The following is a 21,605-nucleotide window of genomic DNA, read 5'->3' on the forward strand; positions in this document are numbered from 1 at the left end:
AAATGACCAGATGACCACCGGAGAGAATCGGGCATGACCTCCCATTACTCCCCCAGTGGTCACTAACCCCCTCCCACCTTCAAAAAACATCTTTCAAAATATGTCGTGCCAGCCTCAGATGTCATACTCAGTTCCATAGAGCGAAAGCATGTCCCTGGAGCAGTTTTAGTGGGTACTGCAGTGCACTTCAGACAGGTGGACCCAAGCCCATACCCCCTCCTACCTGTTACATTTGTGGAGGAAACCACGAGCTCTCCAAAACCCACCACAAACCCACACATAGGTGCCCCCCTTCACCTGTAAGGGCTATGGTAGTGGTGTACAGTTGTGGGTAGTTGATTTTGGGGGCTCAGCATACAAGGTAAGGGAGCTATGTACCTGGGATCAATTTATGAAGTCCACTGCAGTGCCCCCTAGGGTGCCCGGTTGGTCTCCTGGCATGTCAGGGGGACCAGTGCACTACAAATACTGACTCCTCCCACGACCAAATGGCTTGCATTTGGTCGTTTCTGACATGGACGTCTTTGATTTCGAAAATCACCGAAAATCAGAAACGACCATGTCTAGGGACATCCAAATCTAGGGATGGTGAAATTTAAGGATTTGGATGTCCCTGATGGTATTTTCAAAATGAAAGATGGACGCCCATCTTCTTTCGAAAATACGGGTTTCCCCACCCCTAGATTTCTCCGTTTTGCAAGGACGTCCAAATTGCAACTTGGATGTCCCTTTCAAAAATGCCCCTCTTTAAATCCTTTCCCTGGTACACAACATACATCACTCAGGAATTCCTTCTTACCTCTCACATTTGGTTGTACCATACCTCCCATCAAGGAATCTTAGATCTCTCAATCGAACAACCTCATAAATTAATCTTTCAGAACTATTTGCCTTGATTTTGTACATACAAACTTATTTTGCTTTATTGGCCCTACGCTCTAGAATGCCCTTCCTTTGACCTATGCCTAGAACATTCCTTCAAAAAATTTAAAACACATCTTAAAACTTTAGAGATGCATATCAATCACGACCCCTCTTCTGGCTAGTCCATTACCAAGAGAAAATCAGTATTGAATAGCTCTGAACTCTGCTAGACTACCTATCTACTTTCCTATCATTTATTGTATTTCCTTTCCTTCTTTCAGATTATTATTATGAGGTAAACCAATAAACCTGAAACTTGATTAATTAACCACATATAGTGCCACTCCTTCACTTTATCCCAAGTGGTTCTTCAAGGGAATGATTTTGCCCATTTTTTAATTTGATGCATCTTTTAAATTATATAAGTAGAGGAGTGTGGTAGCCGTGTTAGTCCACTCTTAAGGTTATCAATAGAAATCAAACAAAATAAAACATGGAAAAGAAAATAAGATGATACCTTTTTTATTGGACATAACTTAATACATTTCTTGATTAGCTTTCGAAGGTTGCCCTTCTTCGTCAGATCGGAAATAAGCAAATGTCCTAGCTGACAGTGTATATAAGTGAAAACATTCAAGCATTACTATGACAGTCTGACAGGGTGGGAGGATGGGGGTGGGTAGGAAGTATGCATGGGGACATCAAAGCATATCATTGATAGAATAACAGGGTGGGTGTGGATAGGTGAGGGGAGGGTGATCCAACTTATAGTCCTGGTTGTTTTTGTTTTGTTCCGTTATGGCAGAAAAACGTCCAAGTTAGGAAAGCCCAGTTCCTGCCCTTAACATGCCCCCTTGTGATTTGAATGCACTTCTGATGGGGTTCATAGAAAAATGTCTGGAAAATGGGTTTCAAAAATACCAATTTGGAAGTTGTTGTGAGAAAAAAGTCCAAATGCTGCTTTATGCCACTTTTTAGACATTTTTCTCTTTTGAAAATGAGCCCCAAAGTTGTCATCTCTTGCTAGTGTTGGGGGTACTTTTAAAATTTGTAGTTGTACTTGGAACTATCTGTTGCATTTTTGTGTGACCAGTTCTGAAATACTTGTGTGAGCGGCAGGAGAATAATCACTTTTGCCTTCACTTCTGCTTCAGGCCCACCCAGCAGCAGAGCACACCATTAGTACAGCTGGCAGGGATCCCCCAAGCCCCACCAGCTTAAGAAACTGAAGTCCACCATTCCAAATCAGAAAAACGCAGCAGTCAGCATCAGCACTTTGAGCTGCCGACACCGGCACCATGGGCATGCTAAGTTCATGCTATTACTCATACAACTTGGACGATGGTCAATGGAAAATACAGTTGAGCTTTATAATGATTGGGGAAGGTGGACATAAATGTGCATACTCAGACAAGTTATAGTGTTTATACACCCCTGTAAACTGCATATCCAGGTATGCCCACATACTTGTATTCCTTTTACCCAATTCTAGTTTACGGGTTGACTCCAGATATCAAGAAAAAAGGTCAGTCCTGGAACTTCACAATAAAAAAAAATAAGTAAAAAAGCAACATCCATACTTGTTCTTTGGGGCACTGGAGAAAATATAGGAGAAATAGGGCTTTGTCAACACAATCTAGAATATTTTTCTATTTCATCTTCATAATCTACTCAAATGCATGACAGGCAATAGAAACCAACAAGTGATGGGAAATAAAAAATCAAATTTATTTAAAAATATTCACAAGTTTGCAGTAAAAGTACTATAAAAGTCATTCAAGAATACAGTTATGTTTCAGCACATGAAATTCTCAAGCAACATGATCACAAAAACTGCTGAAATGGAAAAGACGAGCAGATCTTGTTTGTTCCTTTTCCTCATTATAAACTGTAATGTAACCACTTCCCAACTCTTCTTGCCCCTCAAAATAAGAAGAAATGCCACACTCATTTAGGGCAGTAGTTCCCCTGTCTCTCCATAGTATATGATGAACTATTTGCTGAAGCCATGCAACAATTCTGCATTTGAAGAGAACCTATGAAGTGTAGGGACATTCATAAAGCAGCACAAGGCAGGTATAATTTTAGGATTTCTGAATTGAATACCAGAGCATGCGGCATTCAAGAAATGGGTACACAGTTTTTACATTAATCTTGGGTAAATAGATCATCGCTGCTTCTAAATGGTAAGGAAATAAAATCTCCTACCCCAAACCTGTCACTTCTCAGATTCTGTTCTGTTAAATAGCATCTTTTCTGAGTAGCAGATGTCTTGGCTGAGATCAGGAATAACTCATTTCCTTATCATCCTTCTAGATCAGTCTCCCTACCAGAAGGTGGAAGCAGAGATACTGAACTCTCCCAGTGACACCACCAGTATAAGGGCTGGTGCAACCTGAAACCCTTTAGAACTTCTCTACCTCTAGCACAGTGATTCTCGACCAGTGTGTCCACAAGTGGTGAGAGGTGTGTCATGAAGTACATAAGTACACAAGTATTGCCACACTGGGACAGACAAAGGTCCATCAAACCCAGCATCCTGTTTCCAACAGTGGCCAATACAGGTCACAAATACCTTACACCAGTCATCTTAAAGTGGCTCCAGTAGTTTGCATGCACATTCCACTCGGGTCATGTGACTTCCTAGGCAGAGCCCAAGTGCTCACACTATAGGACATTTGCAAGGAAATGACGTGGCCCTCACTGCATTCCTTTGTGAATTATTAGGTTGATGTGTCTAACCAGGGATGATGTGTCTTTTGGTGGCGTAGTGATTTAGGAAGCCTTGTTTTCCCCCTTCCCAGTAAAATGGACTGGTCTAGCAGGATAAATGTGAAATTTATTCATACCCGTTAAATTTATTTCTATTGAGTCCTGCTAGACCAGTCAAAAGCCCATTCTAGAGGACTGGAACATCTTTTGGGCTTTGCCTGCTTTCTTACTGGGTTTTGTATATAGTTATTTCAGTATTGTTTGCTGATATGTGCTGAATTAGTTCCTATGGATTCAAAGCTTGTACCCTGTTTTGCTTTGGCAGTAGTATACTGAAAGGTTCCAGGCTGCATAGTAGCTTGGTTCTTGTGTTATGCTCATAGGTAGGATCATATCATGCCCTTGTTCATTAAACTGCATGAATTACCTATTCCCCTTAGGGTAAGGCTTAAAATCCTTTCATTAGCTCATAAGGCCTTGCATAAAGGTCTTACCTGTTACCTATCTATCTATCTACAGTAACTAATCTTGATGTTCCCGGTCAAGCCTGCAGTCTTTCAACCATCATCATCTCGTTCTTCTAGCTCCCCACTGTGCTTGCTTTGAATCCAAGCAACATTTTGCATTTTTCTTTCTGGCTCCTAAATTATAGAATGAATTGCACCTTTATTTATATGCTGAGCCTTCTCTGAAAAGAGCTAAGACTGGCTTTAAATCTTATTTTTTGAACAAGCATTTGGTGCTCAGATATCTGGGTCCTAAAATGGAATGTTTACTCTTACTTTGCTATGTTTTTGTTTCTTTTGTATTTATTCATTCTTTATTCTGTGCAAGATTATAAACCTGTCTAATATCGATTTTGGAGTTATTTTCTGACTTCTGGCCTGTTGTCAGAGACAGTGGTGTGGTAAATTTTAAACAAATAATAGTTCAGTATCTCTACCTCTATCTGCTGGTAGCAAAATGCAACCCATTGGTCTGGACTACTCTAGCAAAAAGGAAAGGAAAGGAAATTGACAGGTATATATAAATTTGACCTTAATCAATCTGCTATTTTATAGTGCATTTTTTTGGCAATTGCTAGGACAAACAACATTTTACATCATCTACAGTTTTCCTATGCTCTGGCCCGTAAGAACAGTTACACAATTAGGGGGTCTTTTACAAAGGTGAGCTAGCGTTTTTAGCACACACTACAAATTAACATGTGCTGTGTAGACAGCCATAATTCCTATGGGCATCTACACCATTAGCGCATGCTAAAAACGTTAGCACACCTTTGTAAAAGGGGACCTTAGTTCAGAATTATTGTCTTCTTTGTGTCATGGATTAGTGTTTGGGTGTTTTGTTTGGCACAAATTCTATAAAATGAGATTGAATTTTAAGGCTTCTCCTACACCAGGATGGGCAACCTCAGTTCTCAAGGGCTACAACCCAGTTGGGTTTTCAGGATTTCCACAATGAATATGCAAAAGATATTTTTGCATATAATGGAGGCAGTGCACGCAAATAGATCGCATGCATATTTATTGGGGACATCCTGAAAACCCGACTGAGTTTTGGACCTCGAGAACTGAGGTTGCTCACCCCTGTCCCACACATTTTTGACACTTTTTTTTTTTACAATGAAAACTCCAAGTAGCAAAATGAGACACAAAACAGACGTGTGCATAAAGAAAACAAATCAAACAGCTATCTAAACTATGCAATACAAAAACTACTTACTTAATTTAAAAGTAATTATGAGCCCACATTTCTGCACTATAGGGATAGAAAAATAACATTTTAGCAAAAACTTGGCATCAGCCAAACTTTAGATGTTGCAGGGCAGATGAGAGTATTTAAAGTTTTCATATAGTTTATTTTTAGTTACTCTGCCCTTCCTGTGCAGAACATGTCCTTCTCTTTCGGCCTCTCTTCCATGGCTTCCTCTATTCTGCAGGCCACTGTTCCTTCTGGTTGTGAGCCAACACTCCACACATCAGCTGATGCATTTACCAGACCAGCCCAAGCCACTACTACTGGTCATTGTCTTGGCAACACCTAGCTAAAAAAGCACTGGCTACTCTTGCTCCCTATTGCAGGTCCATGTATTCACTTTTAGGTGTTCAGTCGGCCTGTCTGGATTCTTTTTTTTTTTTTTCAGTCTTGTAGTGCTGTATTATATTTTTTACTTGTCATGTCTGGAGCCAACTCTAGCTGAAAAATCTTTATTCTCATAGCATACACAGTTTATCTGCTTCTAGCTCATTCACAGCAAGTGCCTTGATCTGGCACATGATTTTTTCTAATGAAGTTATTAGCTGTCAGGAAATGTTTTTTCCCCCCCCTAAAAGTCACAATTTCTGGGTTAGATTTAGACATCATGGAGTGGCCAAACTCAGGATGCATGGGTACTGGGTTCTAAGGCAAGTCAGTCTATTGCCCCTGCCTGAGGATTGTTACAGGTGAAACAACAGAAGGAAAACTCCCAGTAGCGAATAATCACAAAAATGAGCTGGATGCCCAAAGGCGCAAGAAGAAAGTAGTGAGCAGAAGTTTTAAAATGTGTCTTTTTGACAGAATTTTGATGCATTTTGAGCAGCAGTCATTTTTAAAATTTCACAGAGTTCTCGAAAAAAAGCAGCCTCACAATTCCTAACTCTTCCTCAACATCCCTGTCTGGACTAATACAGTATATATGTTCCCTGGAATTGGGGTGTCTATCCAATCCATATTAGAACATCTGAAAATAAAATAGGGCCCCCAGACATGCCAAAAAGCAAAGGCACAAAACATCTAAAAAGCTTTTTATATTGTTAAAATTAGCACCTTGGCATGTTCTTGGGAGGGAAGTAGACATTTGTACTTTCCTTTTAAGGAGGAGAATATTCTCCTCCCCATCCCCAAATTCTAAAAATCATATGCAAGGACAGCATGTGAGAGAATCTATCAATCTGTTACAACTGAAGAACCGCCAGTACGCTCCATATACCAGCCCATTAAGTCTTTCAATCTAATTTAGTCTGTAAACCAGCTCCCTCCCCACATACTTCTAAAATCAATTCCAGTTCATTTTCAAATACAAGAGAATGTATATAAGTAGCCCACTATTCTCTCTGTGGCCCAATTTCTTAAAAAAAAAAAAAGCAGCTAACAGGAATGGAATTCTTAGCATGTTTTAAACATGCAGCATTGGTCTTTAGAAACAGTAAGATTAAATAGAATATTTACATCGTATGGAATAGATATCTCTCTCCATATTCACATGCATTGGTCCAAGGCTTCAAGGCCATACATGATTTCTGGATGACATTCATGTCACGTGTTTCCAGTTAGTTAGGATAGGATGGAGTTGTTTTGCTCAGTTTTGATTCCTGTTATTGGCAGGGTGTGGTTCCTTAGCTCTTTCGGAGGTCGGCATAGACCACAGATTCTGACTTGTTGATTTGGTTGCTCTGTTTTCCTCCGGAATGGTCTAACTGTGCATATATGATTGGGCCCTGAAAACAGAAGTAAATGAAAGAATGGCATTAATGATTGTTAAGGGCTCTACTACCAAGCCACCATGGGTGTTCTGATAAAACACACGCATAATCCAAATAAAGTTATCCTAATAGAATGGTTGTAGCCTGAGATTCAAAGCCTGGCCAAACTCATACCATTAAACCAGAAATTCATGTGTAGCACATGCATGACAAGATAGGAGTCCTTAAAAACTTTAGAAAGAGAAAAAGGCAAATAAATTAAATATGATGTATTTGACATTCAGTATCTATGAACACATTATCAGTGAAAGCAGTTGGGCAAAATGGATGGCTGGTAGCGTGACTATATGGGAAAGCTGGAGACCCTAGTTTAATTCCCCTAACAACCATTCAGCTGAATGACCTTGAGAAAATAATTTGCTCTATAAGGGGAAGGGACATCACTATCAAATATGTTTCACGGTGCTATAAAGTCAGATGCTAATATGACTCCCCCCCCCCCCCAAAAAAAAAAAAATTTAAAAAAATAATTAAATAATCACAGCAAAAATTGTGGGCCAGAATGCATACCTCAGGTACATGAGACAGCAGAAAATACTAACCTCCCTGTTTACTAAGCTGCACTAGCGGCTGCCACACAGCAATCCCAACACAGCCTATTCACTTTGAATGGGCTGTGTCGGCATTAGTGCATGACAGCCGCTAGCGCAGCTTAGTAAACGGGGTAAGAGTGCATTACAATGGGTGTATCCCCAGCTATTCTATGGCATTTTTACAAGTACTATGGGAGTAGGGAAGCCAACATTCCATGTAAAGGGCACCATAAATACCAGTCAGATGTCAGCTGGTTATAGAGTAGTATGTCCTGCCTATAGTAAGCTGCCTTAATTAAGACATTTACCAGTCAAACCACCAAGCTAAGAAATATTTCCTCAATTATTACTTTAAAAGGAGTGAAGCCTGTGAAAACTGGGATTACTTTAATCAGTGGGATTTGAATTAGAGACTTAAGTATATGTATTGTTAAATAACTTCTGGTTTTTAAAAGAGAAAGAATGGCATCAGATGTATTATTTCTAACTAATATTGGACAATAAGTATGTTTTCAATGAAATGATTTGACTATACACCGTATTGGCCTTGAAGAAGCCAACCAGATGATCAATGTGGAATAATGAATTAGACGAGTAATATCTGGGGATAATCAGGTTAATACCACGGTTTTTTTTTCTGTTTACTGTTTAATTGATCTCCTTGTCTTGTTTCACTGTCCCAATTTAGCGGTCTAAGGAAGAGAATAGAATTACCTGACTGAAATAATTCTTCTATATTACTTTCTCTGTATTTCTGGCAAGTTGTTTTATATCGCTTGTAAAAATTTAAATGGTTATAAATAAAAAATTAAAACCACCAAGCTAAAATCTTAATGCAACTATAGACATACTTTGTTGGGACTGGCAAATTTTGGGGCCTTCTTATCATCCGGTGGTAGGGCACACCCAGGAGCCTGGTGGTAGTTCTGGACCTGCTGCACGCCATTTCTGGCACTAGAAAATATTTCCTGTTTTCTAGTGTCAGTGGGTGGGGTGTGGGTGTGCCAAGCAGTAATTGGGCAGCACGCATGATTACTGCCAGAGCCCTCACTGCCTCCCAAATAAGAGGCGGTAAGGGCTCCAGCAGTAAATGGCCGTGCAACAATTTTTTAATTACTGCACAGCCATTTACTGCCCCTTTAAAAAAAAAACCCCAAAAAACCCCACTTTTACCCATGGCAGTAAAAGGTGGCCTTGGTGCACAGCAATCCCACGCACTGACACCACCGTATGCCACCTTTTACTGCTGTTTGGTAAAAGGGCCTCTTTATAGGCAATTCTTCTCCCTAGAGTATATTCTGGAACAAACAACCATCTCAGAGCTTATCACTTGACTAAGCCAGTTGTTAGTGGAGTTGGATGCAGGGTTTGAAGCCTTAAGAACACCAAGCAGAGATGTGTGAGTGGACATATATTGACAATGTGTTACATTGTATGATTTAGCCACGATCATAATTATCATGAAAGGTTGAAACCAGATTGCTGACTTGCAGGACCTTTTACAAGTCCGGAGTAGCAAGTGTTCATGGTCGACCACCTCCTGTCTGGGAGGCAAACCATATTGGGATTGACAGCAGGTGTCTTGGGATGGGGGTGTATAAATGTCACTGTGAAGTGAAAGCTTGGAGGAAAAAATGGCTGAGGGGAGATATGATAGAGGTCTATAAAATAATGAGTGGAGTGGAACAGGTAGACTCGAATCACTTGTTTACTCTTTCCACAAATACCAGGACTATGGGGCACGCAATGAAGCTACAATGTAGTATATTTACAACAAATCAGAGAAAACATTTCTTCACTCAACGTGTAATTAAACTCTAGAATTCGCTGCCAGAGAATGCAGTAAAAGCAGCTAGTTTAGCGGGGTTTAAAAAAGGGTTGGCTGTCTTCCTAAAAGAAAAGTTTACGCCATTATTAAAATGGACTTGGAGAAAATCCACTGCTTATTTCTAGGATAAAAAGCATAAAATGTATTGTACTGTTCTTGGATCTTGCTAGGTACTTGTGACCTGGATTGGCCACTGTTGGAAACAAGATGCTGGGCTTGATGAACCTTTGGTCTGTCCCAGTATGGCAATACTTATGTACTTATGATTTCTTGGATCCAAGCAAGTAAACTATCTTTGGTGCTCCAACAATAAAGGTCGGGTGGGATGATATTACACAGCATTGGGTATCAGTGGGTTGCAGAATGCCACTAATGATCTACTTTATGGAATTTAGCTCTTGTGTCCACCAAATTCCTCAGAGTTACTGAGACAAACACAAATTATGTAACAGAGTACTTCAGGAGAATGTCTGAGGAAAGAATTGTGTTTGCACCATCTCTTGCCTCATATAAAAAGATTATCTGTACACAAGTATTTTGTTGATAGTTTAACTAATTTTTATTTTGGAGGGTAAATAAAGCACTTTCTTCATACATATAAGTCAAAACTTCTTGGTGTTTTACATTTTACTTTAAATTTTAGGAGTTAGCTGTAGGATTTTTAGGTATATATTATCTTTATGTAAAAACGAAGGGGCCCTTTTACTAAGCCACGTAGGTGCCTACGAACACCCGTGTGCCAATTTGGAACTACCGCCCGGCTACCACGTGGCCTGGGCAGTAATTTATTTTTTTACATGCGTCCACTACGTGCGCTGGAAAATTTTCAGCACGTGGCGCTAACCAGGTGGTAATCAGCAGTGTACACGTGCTGATGATTACTGCTCAGTTAATGCGTGAGAATTTACCGCTAAGTCAATAGTGGCGGTAAGGTCTCAGGCTCAAAATGGATGCGTGCCAATTTTTATTTTGCCACACGCCATTTTCAGCCCCCTCCCCCCCCAAAAGGCCTTTTTTGCAGGTGCACTGAAAAATGGACCTGCGCTCGTCCAATACACGTGTCTACACCAGCGCAGGCCACATTTCACGCACCTTAGTAAATGTACCCTTAAGACAGCCATGTCTTTTCTCAAGAGAGGGAAGCATAAGCTACACTCATTATGCTTAATGTTAGTCTTGAAACTTCTACCTCTGTTTAAATACATTTTGTTTGTGTGTGATATAATTGGCTCAGAAGATTCACAAACAGCTGAGATTTAGATGGTATTCCAGCACAGCATAAAGACATCTCTCTAACCATCTGAAAGTTTCAGGTCTAGAAATAAACTTTATATTCTCCCTTTCACTTGAGAATTAGCCTGTTAACTTCTTGTTTTGGGAGAAGAAAGTGGCCTAGTGGTTACAATATTTGGCTAGAAACTAGGTTTCAAATCCCATTTCTGTCCAAGACATTGCTTACAACTTTAGGCAAGTCACCCCTTGATTTTAAGTTCTTTTGGGAAGGGACTATCCCATCTAAATACTTATCACCATTGTACAACAACTGCATGGTTCCAGTATAATACTTGTGTATTTCAGAGTAACTAAGCATGCGGGCAACCCACTCTGCCTTTTCACTTGAGGCTTTACATTCTATGAGCTCAGCAATTATAAAAGACATTAGCATATCACTTACATACTGCATGCAGCAGTAGTGTGCCATACCATTAAGTAGTGAGCCACAGTAGAAGCAAACACGGATTTGTGTCTCTGGAGCCCCCCTCCACCCTTTTTCTCTGATCAGTGTTTGCATCCTGCTCAGCACTTCCTCTGCCCACCCAGTGACAAAGCCCCACCACTGCCAAACACAGATGCCTCTGCTATTCTCTGGATAGTAAACAGAGAAACACTAATTAGAGAACATTTGTGTTCCCCCACTAAACCATTAGAAATGTACAGACAGAACACCTGGAAATACTTTTAAAACAAATAGGAGGAAATATTTTTTTCACTCAGAGAATAGTTCAGCTCTGGAACTCATTACCGGAGGATGTGGTAATAGCACTAAGGACTTTTCCGGGAGGAAAAGTCCATAGTTTGTTATTGAGACAGACATGGGGGAAGCCATTGCTTGCCCTGGGATTGGTAGCATGGAATCTTACTAATATTTGGGGTTCTGCCAGGCACTTGTGACCTGGATTGGCCACTGTTGGAAACAGGATACTGGGCTAGATGGACCATTGGTCTGACCCAGTATGGCTGTTCTTTGTTCATTTCACAGAAGAAAGATTTCTCTGATGCATCACAAGCATAAATATCTCAGAACAGAATCTGACCCTGTTGCTCCCATTCTTTACCAATCTGCCCAATTATTCCTGCCCACAATGCTGAAGACAAATCCCAGCAGTCAGCTATAAAGCCACCCTTTTGTAAAGCTCTCCCCTTGTCCAAGACAGTTTTTATTATCTTACCTAAAATGAGGGAGGGGAGGTGGAGGAAAAATGACAGAAATTCAACAGGCAAGATCCCAAATTAAATTCACACCAAGAATCCCCACCTTTCCCATGTCTAACCGCAGAGATCTGTAGCCTGAATAGCTTCCAAAACTAGTGAGACTGTTGTCTGAACTGGCCTCCTGAGTCTCTTGTGAGGTCTGTCAGACAGGCCTTACTACATATTCTGAAGGTGGTACACTACACAGGAATAGCAACTTCCCAGATAGGCTGCAGTATTCTGCATGAGACAGTTTCAAAAGTCATCAAGAATAGAACTTATACACTAACCATTGAACACACACAGCCAGATCTGGATTTCCCACCAGGCTGAAAGTGGCAGTTCCTCCTCCTCAGTTCTGGTGGCAATTTGAAGGCACATGGATTCATGGGCCAGCAGCATTAGGATTGTAAATACTACCAACCTACTCTTGTGTTTTTAAGAGGGTAGAGGTGATGGCTCACTGCTACTCAGCAAAGTGCTACCAAGTGGAGGTGGTGGTGATTCTTTCAATCAGGCTCATCAGAGGAACACTGACACAACTTCCCTCTTCCCCCCTTCAGGCTTCTGCACGCTCAGATGGGACATTCCATCACCACCACCACTACCTAAAGGCAAATCTAATACTGGACACAACCCAGGTTTACCTCGCAGTTTAGCATGATTCATTTCCCTTTCCTTCACATTTCCAAGTTTATTCCCTCTACTGCATCCAACTTATACTGCACTGCAAGTCATTACCTGATGGGATCTAGCAGGCACGCTGTTAACCAAACCCTCAGCATCAGAGGGAAGCTTCCGTGGAGCTTGCTTAACTGACGACATCAAGCTTTCAGTAGTGCTGCAGCTGCCAGGATGGAAAGATGAAATAGGGTGCACAGGACAATTTTTTTTCCAAAGATGCAAACAAAAGTAGATGTGAAACATGACAATGGCAGGTATGCACAAAGCAATAAAAAGACAACAGTGAAATAATGAGCAACATAATACGCACACAAACATACACTAAACTCACTGAGCAAAATAGGATTGGGGGGGGGGGGGGCAACAAACTCCCCTGCCAGGAAACAGCACAATGCAGTTTGCAAGCAATTTTACAGAGGGAACGTCAGGGACAGCCCAAGGATATTTGACACCTTGGGCCGGCCTTTGGCTCCCCCCCCCCCCCCATTGTCCAGCCTCTCACCTTGCCAAGCCAAGCCACCCCACCCCCCTCTGGTCAGGCTGACCCTCACCTCTGATGGATGTTGCTGCTGCAGTGCCCCAAGTGCTCTTGGGACTGCAGATCTAAATCACAGTCTGCATGGCCAGCATGGGGCATTCAGCATCCATGCTCACATTCTTTCCACTCTTAACTTCCTGTTTCAGTGGGAGCAGGACATGGCAGGCCTGAGCTATAGGTGCTCAAGGCATCTCACTGGCCAAGTTGACTCTGGATTAGTGACACTAACTGCTCCGCTGGTGCCACCCTAAAAACTGTGAAACCCTAGGATACCTAGTTTGCTATTCTTCTATCACCATCCCCAAACCCTCATAAAAGCTTGGCTCTCTGTTTACTTATTTGACATCCACTTCTCCAGCTTCACTCCTTGCACACATGGAAACAAAATAAAGTTCATGAATGTTTTCAGTGGCAAACATACATAATGCTATTTCATGCTCAACTGTAAGGGAAAGCCAGATCAATAATTAAGAGGATGTACGACACAAGTGGTGCAGAAACATTGGGAGAGGTAATATTAGGGAACTCTGAATAGTTAGCTCCCCCTTACAAAGAAGGAAGATACTTTTAAAAGGCCACATGAAGACTTTACCTGGAATTCCACTTCTCCTGTATCAACTTAGTGTCCCACATGTCAAGTAAAAGATTTCCTAGTTCCTGACACTGTGGTAAGTACACTACTACACTTGTGAAAAATAATTCTGTGTTTTCTACACCCAGTTTCCTACTTTAGCAATGAAAAAAAAAAAAATCAAGGAATTTCCTGAAATCACCAGTGCTGCAGAGAAAATATCCCTTCCACTCCACGTCACCAGTTAATGTTCTTCCTATCCCTTTAGAGTTACACAACACTTCTACTTCAGTTCCACTCATGTTAGTATAGCAAACAGCTGCCAGTTAGTACATATTCAAGTGAATAAGCTGTGCAACAACTACAGACACAGATTAATAAAAAAAACACCACTTCCATTGTGCATGTAGGACAGCAAGAGTATACATAAAAACACACACATCAAATTCAATCCAGCACCTACTTTGTCATGTTTACATGGAGAAGGAAAACAGGCAGCTCACATCCCTACACATATCGATAACAGTTCAAAAGCAACCAAGATGCCCCAGGAGTCAGGATTAGAAGATGTCATCACCGTCACCAAGTTAAACCTGTTAAACATGCTGCATGCATCAACAGTCTGTGTTAGATCTTTCCCAGCACCTCAAACCCACATGATGATTTAGAAATGAATCATTTCTGGAAGTTGGAATGGTCTCAAAATATTCTGTCTACCAAAATCTCAATATATTATATATACGTATCAAACATATATGTATATACGCACACACATGGGGGGAGTCAAAATGTATTGTGCATGTATGTTTATATTATATGTATAAAATGTTTTACATATATACAAAAGAAATATTACATACAGGAGGAAAATCAGTGAAGATTTCTTTTCCTCTACACAAGTCCAGAACTCGTGGGTTATGTCCCTCAGCCAGCAGATGGTGATAGAGACTGATGAGCTGTGAGCTCTGCCCTACAAAAAGCCATCATGCAGCTCCAGCAAACCAGTATTCTCTTTCTCCAGCAGATGGTGATGGACTTTCTGTGCAGCACAGGGCTGCTCTAATGAGAGCTCCTTGGCTGAGATGAAGAACTGGTCACTCAATTGAATGGAAGGAGGAAAGATTCAGGTTTAGCCAAAGGTGGTTGCACTGGGAATACTTACCGAAGTCCAGGTCGCTGCCCTATTCAGGCAGCCCTCCAATGTGGAGCTTTTATTTTAACTCTCTCTCTCTCAGATTTCTCCCCCCTCCCTTACCCCCTTTTTATATGTTTGTTATAAAAGCAGACTCCAGTGCTCCTTTAACTACTGGAAGAGATACCGGTACCAGAAAAGATATTCAAAGCTGACGAGTCAGAGAAACTGAATGAAATCTTTATAAACCTGGAAGATGTAATGGAGAAATTTGACAAATTGAAGAGTAGCAAATCGCCTGGACCAGATGGTGTTCATCCCAGAGTACTGATGGAATTGAAAAATGAACTTGCAGAATTATTGTAAGTAATATGTAATTTGTTTTTAAAATCAAGCATGGTACCAGAAGATTGGGGGGTGGCCAATATAATGCCGATTAAAAAAAAAGGTTCCAGAAGTGATCCGGGAAATTATTGACCAGTGAGCCTGACATTAATAACAGGCAAAATGGTAAAGACTATTATAAAGAACAAAATTACGGAGCATATTCAAAAGCATGGATTAATGAGACAAAGTCAATATGGATTTAGTGAAGGGAAATCTTGCCTACCAATGTATTACATTTTTTTGAAGGGGATGAACAAACGTGTGGATAAAGGTGAGCCGATCAATACTGTGTATCTGGATTTTCAAAAGGCATTTGACAAAATACCTCATGAAAGACTCCAGAGGAAATTGGAGAGTCATGGGATAGGAGGTAGTGCACTATTGTGGATTAAAAACTGGTTTAAAGATAGAAAACAGAGAGTAAGGTTAAATGGTTAGTATTCTCAATGGAGAAGGGTAGATAGTGGGGTTCCCCAGGCATCTGTGCTGGGACAGTTGCTTTTTAACATATTTATAAATGATCTAGAGATGGGAGTAACTAGTGAGGTAATTAAATTTGCTGATGACACAAACTTATTCAAAGTTGTTAAATTGCAAGAGGATTGTGAAAAATTACAAGAGGACCTTATGAGACTGGGCATCCCAATGGCAGATGACATTTAATGTAAGTGCAAAGTGATGCATGTGGGAAAGAGGAACCCGAACTATGACTACGTAATGCAAGGTTCCACATTAGGAGTCACAGACCAGGAAAGGGATCTAGGTGTCATCGTTGATGATACGTTGAAAACCTTTGCTTTGTGTGTGGCAGCATATAAGAAAGCAAGTAGAATGTTACGTATTATTAGGAAAGGAATGGAAAACAAAAATGAGGAAGTTAAAATGCCTTTGTAACACTCCATGGTGCGACTGTACCTTGAATATTGTGCGCAGTTTCTGGTCACCGCATCTCAAAAAAAATATAGTAGAATTAGAAAGGTACAGAGAAGGGCGACGGAAATGATAAAGGGGATGGGACGACTTCCCTATGAGGAAAGGCTAAAGTGGCTAGGGCTCTTCAGCTTGGAGAAGAGACAGCTGAAGGGAGATACGATAGAGGTCTATAAAATAATGAGTGGAATCGAACAGGTACATGTGAATCGATTTTTTACTCTTTCCAAAAATACTAGGACTAGGGGGGCACACAATGAAGCTACAAAGTAATACATTTAAAAGGAATCAGAGAAAATATTTCTTCACTCAATGTGTAATTAAACTCTGGAATTTGTTGTCAGAGAATGTGGTAAAAGCAGTTAGCTTAGCAGGGTTTAAAAAGGTTTGGATAGCTTCCTAAAAGAAAAGTCCATAAGCCACTATGAAAATGGATCGGGGAAAATCCACTCCTTATTTCTAGGATAAGGAGCATAAAATGTATTGTACTGTTTTGGGATCTTGCCAGGTACTTGTGACCTGGATTGGCCACTGTTGGCAACAGGATGGGCTTGATGGACCTTCGGTCTGTCCAAGTATGGCAATGCTTATGTACTTATGACCAGACCATAGTGATTCTTGACGGCAGTAGGGAAATCCTATAGTCTCGGGGTTGCTGCAGCTTCCCCTCAACACACACATTTCTAAGGGCCTCACTGCAGAAGGGAGCTCTTTAGCTCCCGGGTAATTTAACTATCCTCCTCCCTGCACTGGAAGCCTGCAGAGGGCACTGGGAGTGGCACTGCTGAGGGCCTAAGCAGCACTGGAGACCTGATTTCTGTGCTAGGAGCATCACAGATGCGTGTGCAGCAGACAGCTTCAGTTAGGTCTGGGCCACAGGTTCAGTAATGACTGGGCCTTTGGGATCCCGGACAGCAGAGGCACAGGTAGAGTTCTTCCAGCTGTGGCTTCATGGAAGCACCCCTGAGATGCACTAAACCGTGCTCCCATTATGGGGGAGGGGCACTGTAACAATGGAGGAATTTGTGTGCTTGTCAAGGAGGCCCTGGCTGCACTTTGCAGTTAGTGGTTGGGGAGCTGAGGCTGGTTCTTCAGCTCTGGCCTCATGAGGATAGCAAAAAGCACGGGAGAAGCCACCCCACCCTTTTGACCCTCAGTAGCTCAGATAAAGATCTGGCTGCCCCTTCTTACATCCTAGACCCAGAGGAGAGTCTTGTGGAGGGTGGGGTGGTGGAGGAGCCAGGAATTTCCAGAGCAAGATCTGGATGCCTCTCTGCTACAGGGATCCAAGACTGAGCAATCTGGGGGGTTGTTCCCCTCACTCCTGAGTTTTTACGCTGCCCCACAAGGTCTTCATGTTAAAGCAGGCACAGTGAAGTGCAGAGCTTCAGCTCAGAGACTCAGCTAAGGCTTAGGGGGTCTTGCAGGCTAACTGGGCCCACTCAGATGATTGGGAAGCACAGTTGTTGCCTGCAGGAGGGGGATCGGAGAGGCCCAGCTCAATCAGTGAGCCTACAAAGTGATGTTCACTCTTCCACATCCTGAAGCAGGAAGAGCTCCCAATAGGGGGAAGAGATGGCTTGATGATGGCCAGGCTCTTCCAGGAGGAAGAGTGTGCAATCATAATTTTGCAAGCCCTGGGGGAGCCGAGTATTTCTGTAGGTTCCTTGGCAGATCTGATTTTGGAGGGCATCTGCAAGCCTAATAAAGCCTTTTCTTTCCAACGGGCAACTCAGGCTATGATTTCTGTGGAGTGGGAGATACCAAAAGCTGGGATCAGAGTAGGAAGTGCCAAGGATAGGTTGTACTCATTGGTCCCAAGAAGAAGCAGCTCAAGTTTCTAGGGTGGACATATTGGAAATCACAGTGACTAAGATGACAATTATCCCAAGTTGAAGTGGGAATTGTGCTTTAGTACTTGTAAGATCACAAACATGAATGGTGCTAAAGCAGTATTTTGACACATAAGCCCTGGGGCATCAGACTGTAGTCTGCATTACTTATGTCTACAAAGTGTTTGCACTGGCTCCAGTGGGCAAAGGACTCCTTGGAAGAAGATTGCAACCTAGAGGTAGCTTACTTGGAGTTGGACAGTATTATGTAGTGGATACTCTTTATATCGGAACTTTTGCCATGACCACTGCAGTGTCTGTCTTGGCTAAAAGTCTCCTATGGTTTCAGACCTAGAATAAGACCAACCTCAGTAGACTTCCCTTTGGGTGCAAGTTGCTGTTTGAGGAAGATATGGAGCGAATTGTGAAAGATTTGGACAATACTCATCCACAGAAGTTGCCAGAGGATAAGCCAAGGGCTCCTCCTGTGCTTTGTTCAGCAAATCTAATTTCCAGAAACTTACATAATACCACCCTGGCAAAGGGACCACAGTTCAGTGGTCATATTTTCCTTCTAGATCAACCTCCTTTCATTTTGACAAAAGAGGTTCCCAGGATCATTAGGCCTCTGGCACCTAAGGGGACTGCAGTGAGGCATTGGGGGTCCACTCCTCTGTAGAGAAGATAAGCGGTCAGCTATCAGCGTTTTTTTTAGGCATGGACCTAGATCACTTCCAACCAGTAGGTTCTAGAAGTACTGAAGAGAGGTTATATGTTAAGAGTTGTTTTCACCCCTTAGGGGATGCTTTTATAGAGTCTCCTAGCTACGCTCCAGCCAAAAAGGCAGCAGTGTTGGCCACCTTGAATAGAATGAATTTCTGGACTGGTTGGTTGTAACAACAGATGTCTGTCTCCTAGTTTAAGGGGTGCAAGGGCCAGATGGCTCAGAGTCAGTGATCAGTCACTGAAGCTTCCTGGTCCATCAACCTCTTCCAGACTAAGGCTATAGAGAAGGTGTTGTGTGGCTTTCAGTCTGGTGTAAGAAAAAGCAGCCAGAACATTTTCTGACAATGCTATGAAAAGTGGCACAACTCATCAGGAAGAGTCTACCAGTGGGGAGGATGCTATCTTCAGGACTGTTGTAGTGGCATCAGGGGTTTCATCTGTTCACTCAGTTTAAGGATTGCTTTGCTACATCCCACGAGTTCTAGACTGGTCTTGTGGATGAAAAAAAAGAGGAAAATGTTGATCTTACGTACCAATTTTCTTTCCTCGAGTCCAGTCACATACTTTCTTACTCATCTCTCAGTTATGACAGGGAGCCTGATGTGGTTGTTCCCTTTTAGTTTTGAATCCCTCTTTTTTGGGGGGAGGTCCCAATATCTGCTTTGTTAGAGGTCAACTGGTTTTCTGAAGCTTTCCGCTGCTTCTTATAGGGCAGAGCTCACGGCTCATAAGTCTGTCTCCATCTGCTTGCAGAGGGACATCATCCATGAGTTCTGGACCAATCTTGGCTAGACTCAGGGAAAATAAAATTAGCAGGTAAGACCAATTTTTCCATTAATCACCTAAAAAAAAGAAGTCAGAAACCACTATCTGATTTGCTATGCGACTGGAACAATAATTTTGTTTTATTTTGTCTAATAAATTAATTAAAAGTTGATTCTGTAAGGTGATTAATAAGCAGAAATGCCAGCTACTAGGACACAGGTGTTTACACACCAAGTATTATAACACCTGTAATGTACAATACTAGTAGGCATGCATGCAGAAACAGTGGGATCAATTTTCAGGCAGCACAATCACCACATTAAACGCAAGCACCAACCCTGGTACTTAATACATATATTCAGGGCAGTTATCTGCAAAAGCAGCCGCGCTGAATGTATGTATTAAGCTGTGGCTGTTCTGGCATGAGAATTAAATCTATCCAAATAACTTCTAACCCAACCCAACCCTTTATTATCCAGATAGAATCTGGCTGTTTAGAAACTAACACAACTTGCACCGAAAATCAGGCATTCTGCTTCCATGAGAGCATTCATAGTCTGCAATATCAGATCTCTTTCACAATTAGTATAAGGGCACATGCAAAAAGGAGTCTTCCACAATGGATTACTACTTAAAATGATGCCTTTGGCTCACACATTCTCTTACCATCCTTAAGAGTTCCACCTTCACATAGCTCTTTAGCTGAGGGGGAGGGGGAAGGGGGAAAATTTCCAGTTAGTCATACACTTTTTCACTCATGCTTCCACACAGCATAAAGATTTCCTTTGTAACCTTACTCCTTCCAGGGATTTCTTCAAGAAGACTTAAAGCCCAAAAGTGTTAAAGAGGACAAAAAAAGGAAGACTAGCATCACCATCAAGTTATACATTAACAGACAGCTTAAAATAAAAAGAACTCTGGTTATCTGTTTTATATGGTTCCACAGCTAGCCAAACACCTCACCTGTCTGGAGTGGTCTGAAGGCAATCAGACCTCCTATATTACTTGCAAGCACATATGTTTATATATTTTAATACTGTTGCTATTTATTTGTAATAGTTTTCTACAGTAATCTTTATTTTGCATTAAACCCATAGATTTAGTGAATTTCTCCCTTCCCTTCTGCCTTCAACTGTCATTGTTATTGATTTTCTTAGTTCATTGTAAGCCGCTTTGGGGCTGCCTCACGTGGCAAAAAGCGGGGTATAAATGTACTAAATAAATAAATAAAAACTCATCAAAAGCTGCTAAATGCTCAAATTTCTCAGCTAATGCCTTTCAGAAGGTGCAGTGATGTCACCTTCAGCTTAAGTATGTTTATTAAGGGCTTCTTTCACAAAGCCAGGCTAGCTATTCCCCGCATGACAAATGAGAGAAAGCCCATATGAACTGAATGGCCTTCCTCTCATTTGCAGTACTGATAATTTGTAGAGGGGCTTTGTGAAAGAGGCCCTAAGTGACTCAACACTGCAACAATGATGTCTCCATTAAATCAAAAGGCTAAAAAAAGGGATATAGATTTTGTAAAGACATATTTTGATCATTTCGTATTTACTTCTAACGTTTACAGAAAATTGGTGCACAAAAATCCACCGATAGGTTACAGAGATATGTGGCAACAGATTGATTGTCCACAAGGCAGGAGATTCTAGCTCTGTGCTCACCTATGCCTATATCCTATTAGGAAAAAAAAAGAAATAGAACCTCTCCATGGGCCCCCAAACAGCTAAGTCTACAAAAGAAAATATACAGTAACATGCTAGCTTTCAGCTCTAGCTCTTGTAGCATGCTACTAAATACGTCCTTCAGGATAATTTTGCTGTACATTGCCTTGAGCTTAGGTTAGGCAACAAACAAACTGAAATAATCCATCAACATGTAATTAGTTCCAGAATCGGGTTAATTTGCATGTTTTCATAATCCTAAAAACTAGACTTGTTCATCAAGGGCCCTGGTGGAATTTCTTATGGAGCTTTTATTTAGAAAGGCGGGTAAAAAAAAGTTGTGGACAAAATGGAGAAACCTTTGTCCAGGAGCATAGAATCCCTATTTACTGTTAAGACTAGAGTGGGAAGATTATTGAAACACACAGAGAACACTTTCA

General features: G+C 41.4%; 1 protein-coding gene across 1 annotated transcript in view; it reads right to left on the reverse strand.

The window, feature by feature from the left end:
- Positions 1-2,573: 2,573 nt before the first annotated feature.
- MPZL1 (myelin protein zero like 1) overlaps positions 2,574-21,605 on the reverse strand; it is a 135,668-nt gene continuing 116,636 nt past the window's right edge. The window contains exons 5-6 of the mRNA XM_030203941.1: positions 12,678-12,783; positions 2,574-7,058 (exon numbers count right to left, since the gene is read on the reverse strand). Of these exons, the coding sequence (XP_030059801.1) occupies positions 6,957-7,058; positions 12,678-12,783 (208 nt within the window). The 3' untranslated portion in view covers positions 2,574-6,956. The remainder of the gene's footprint in view (positions 7,059-12,677; positions 12,784-21,605) is intronic.

The sequence above is a fragment of the Microcaecilia unicolor genome, chromosome 5, assembly GCF_901765095.1.
Source record: "Microcaecilia unicolor chromosome 5, aMicUni1.1, whole genome shotgun sequence".
NCBI lineage: Eukaryota > Metazoa > Chordata > Amphibia > Gymnophiona > Siphonopidae > Microcaecilia > Microcaecilia unicolor.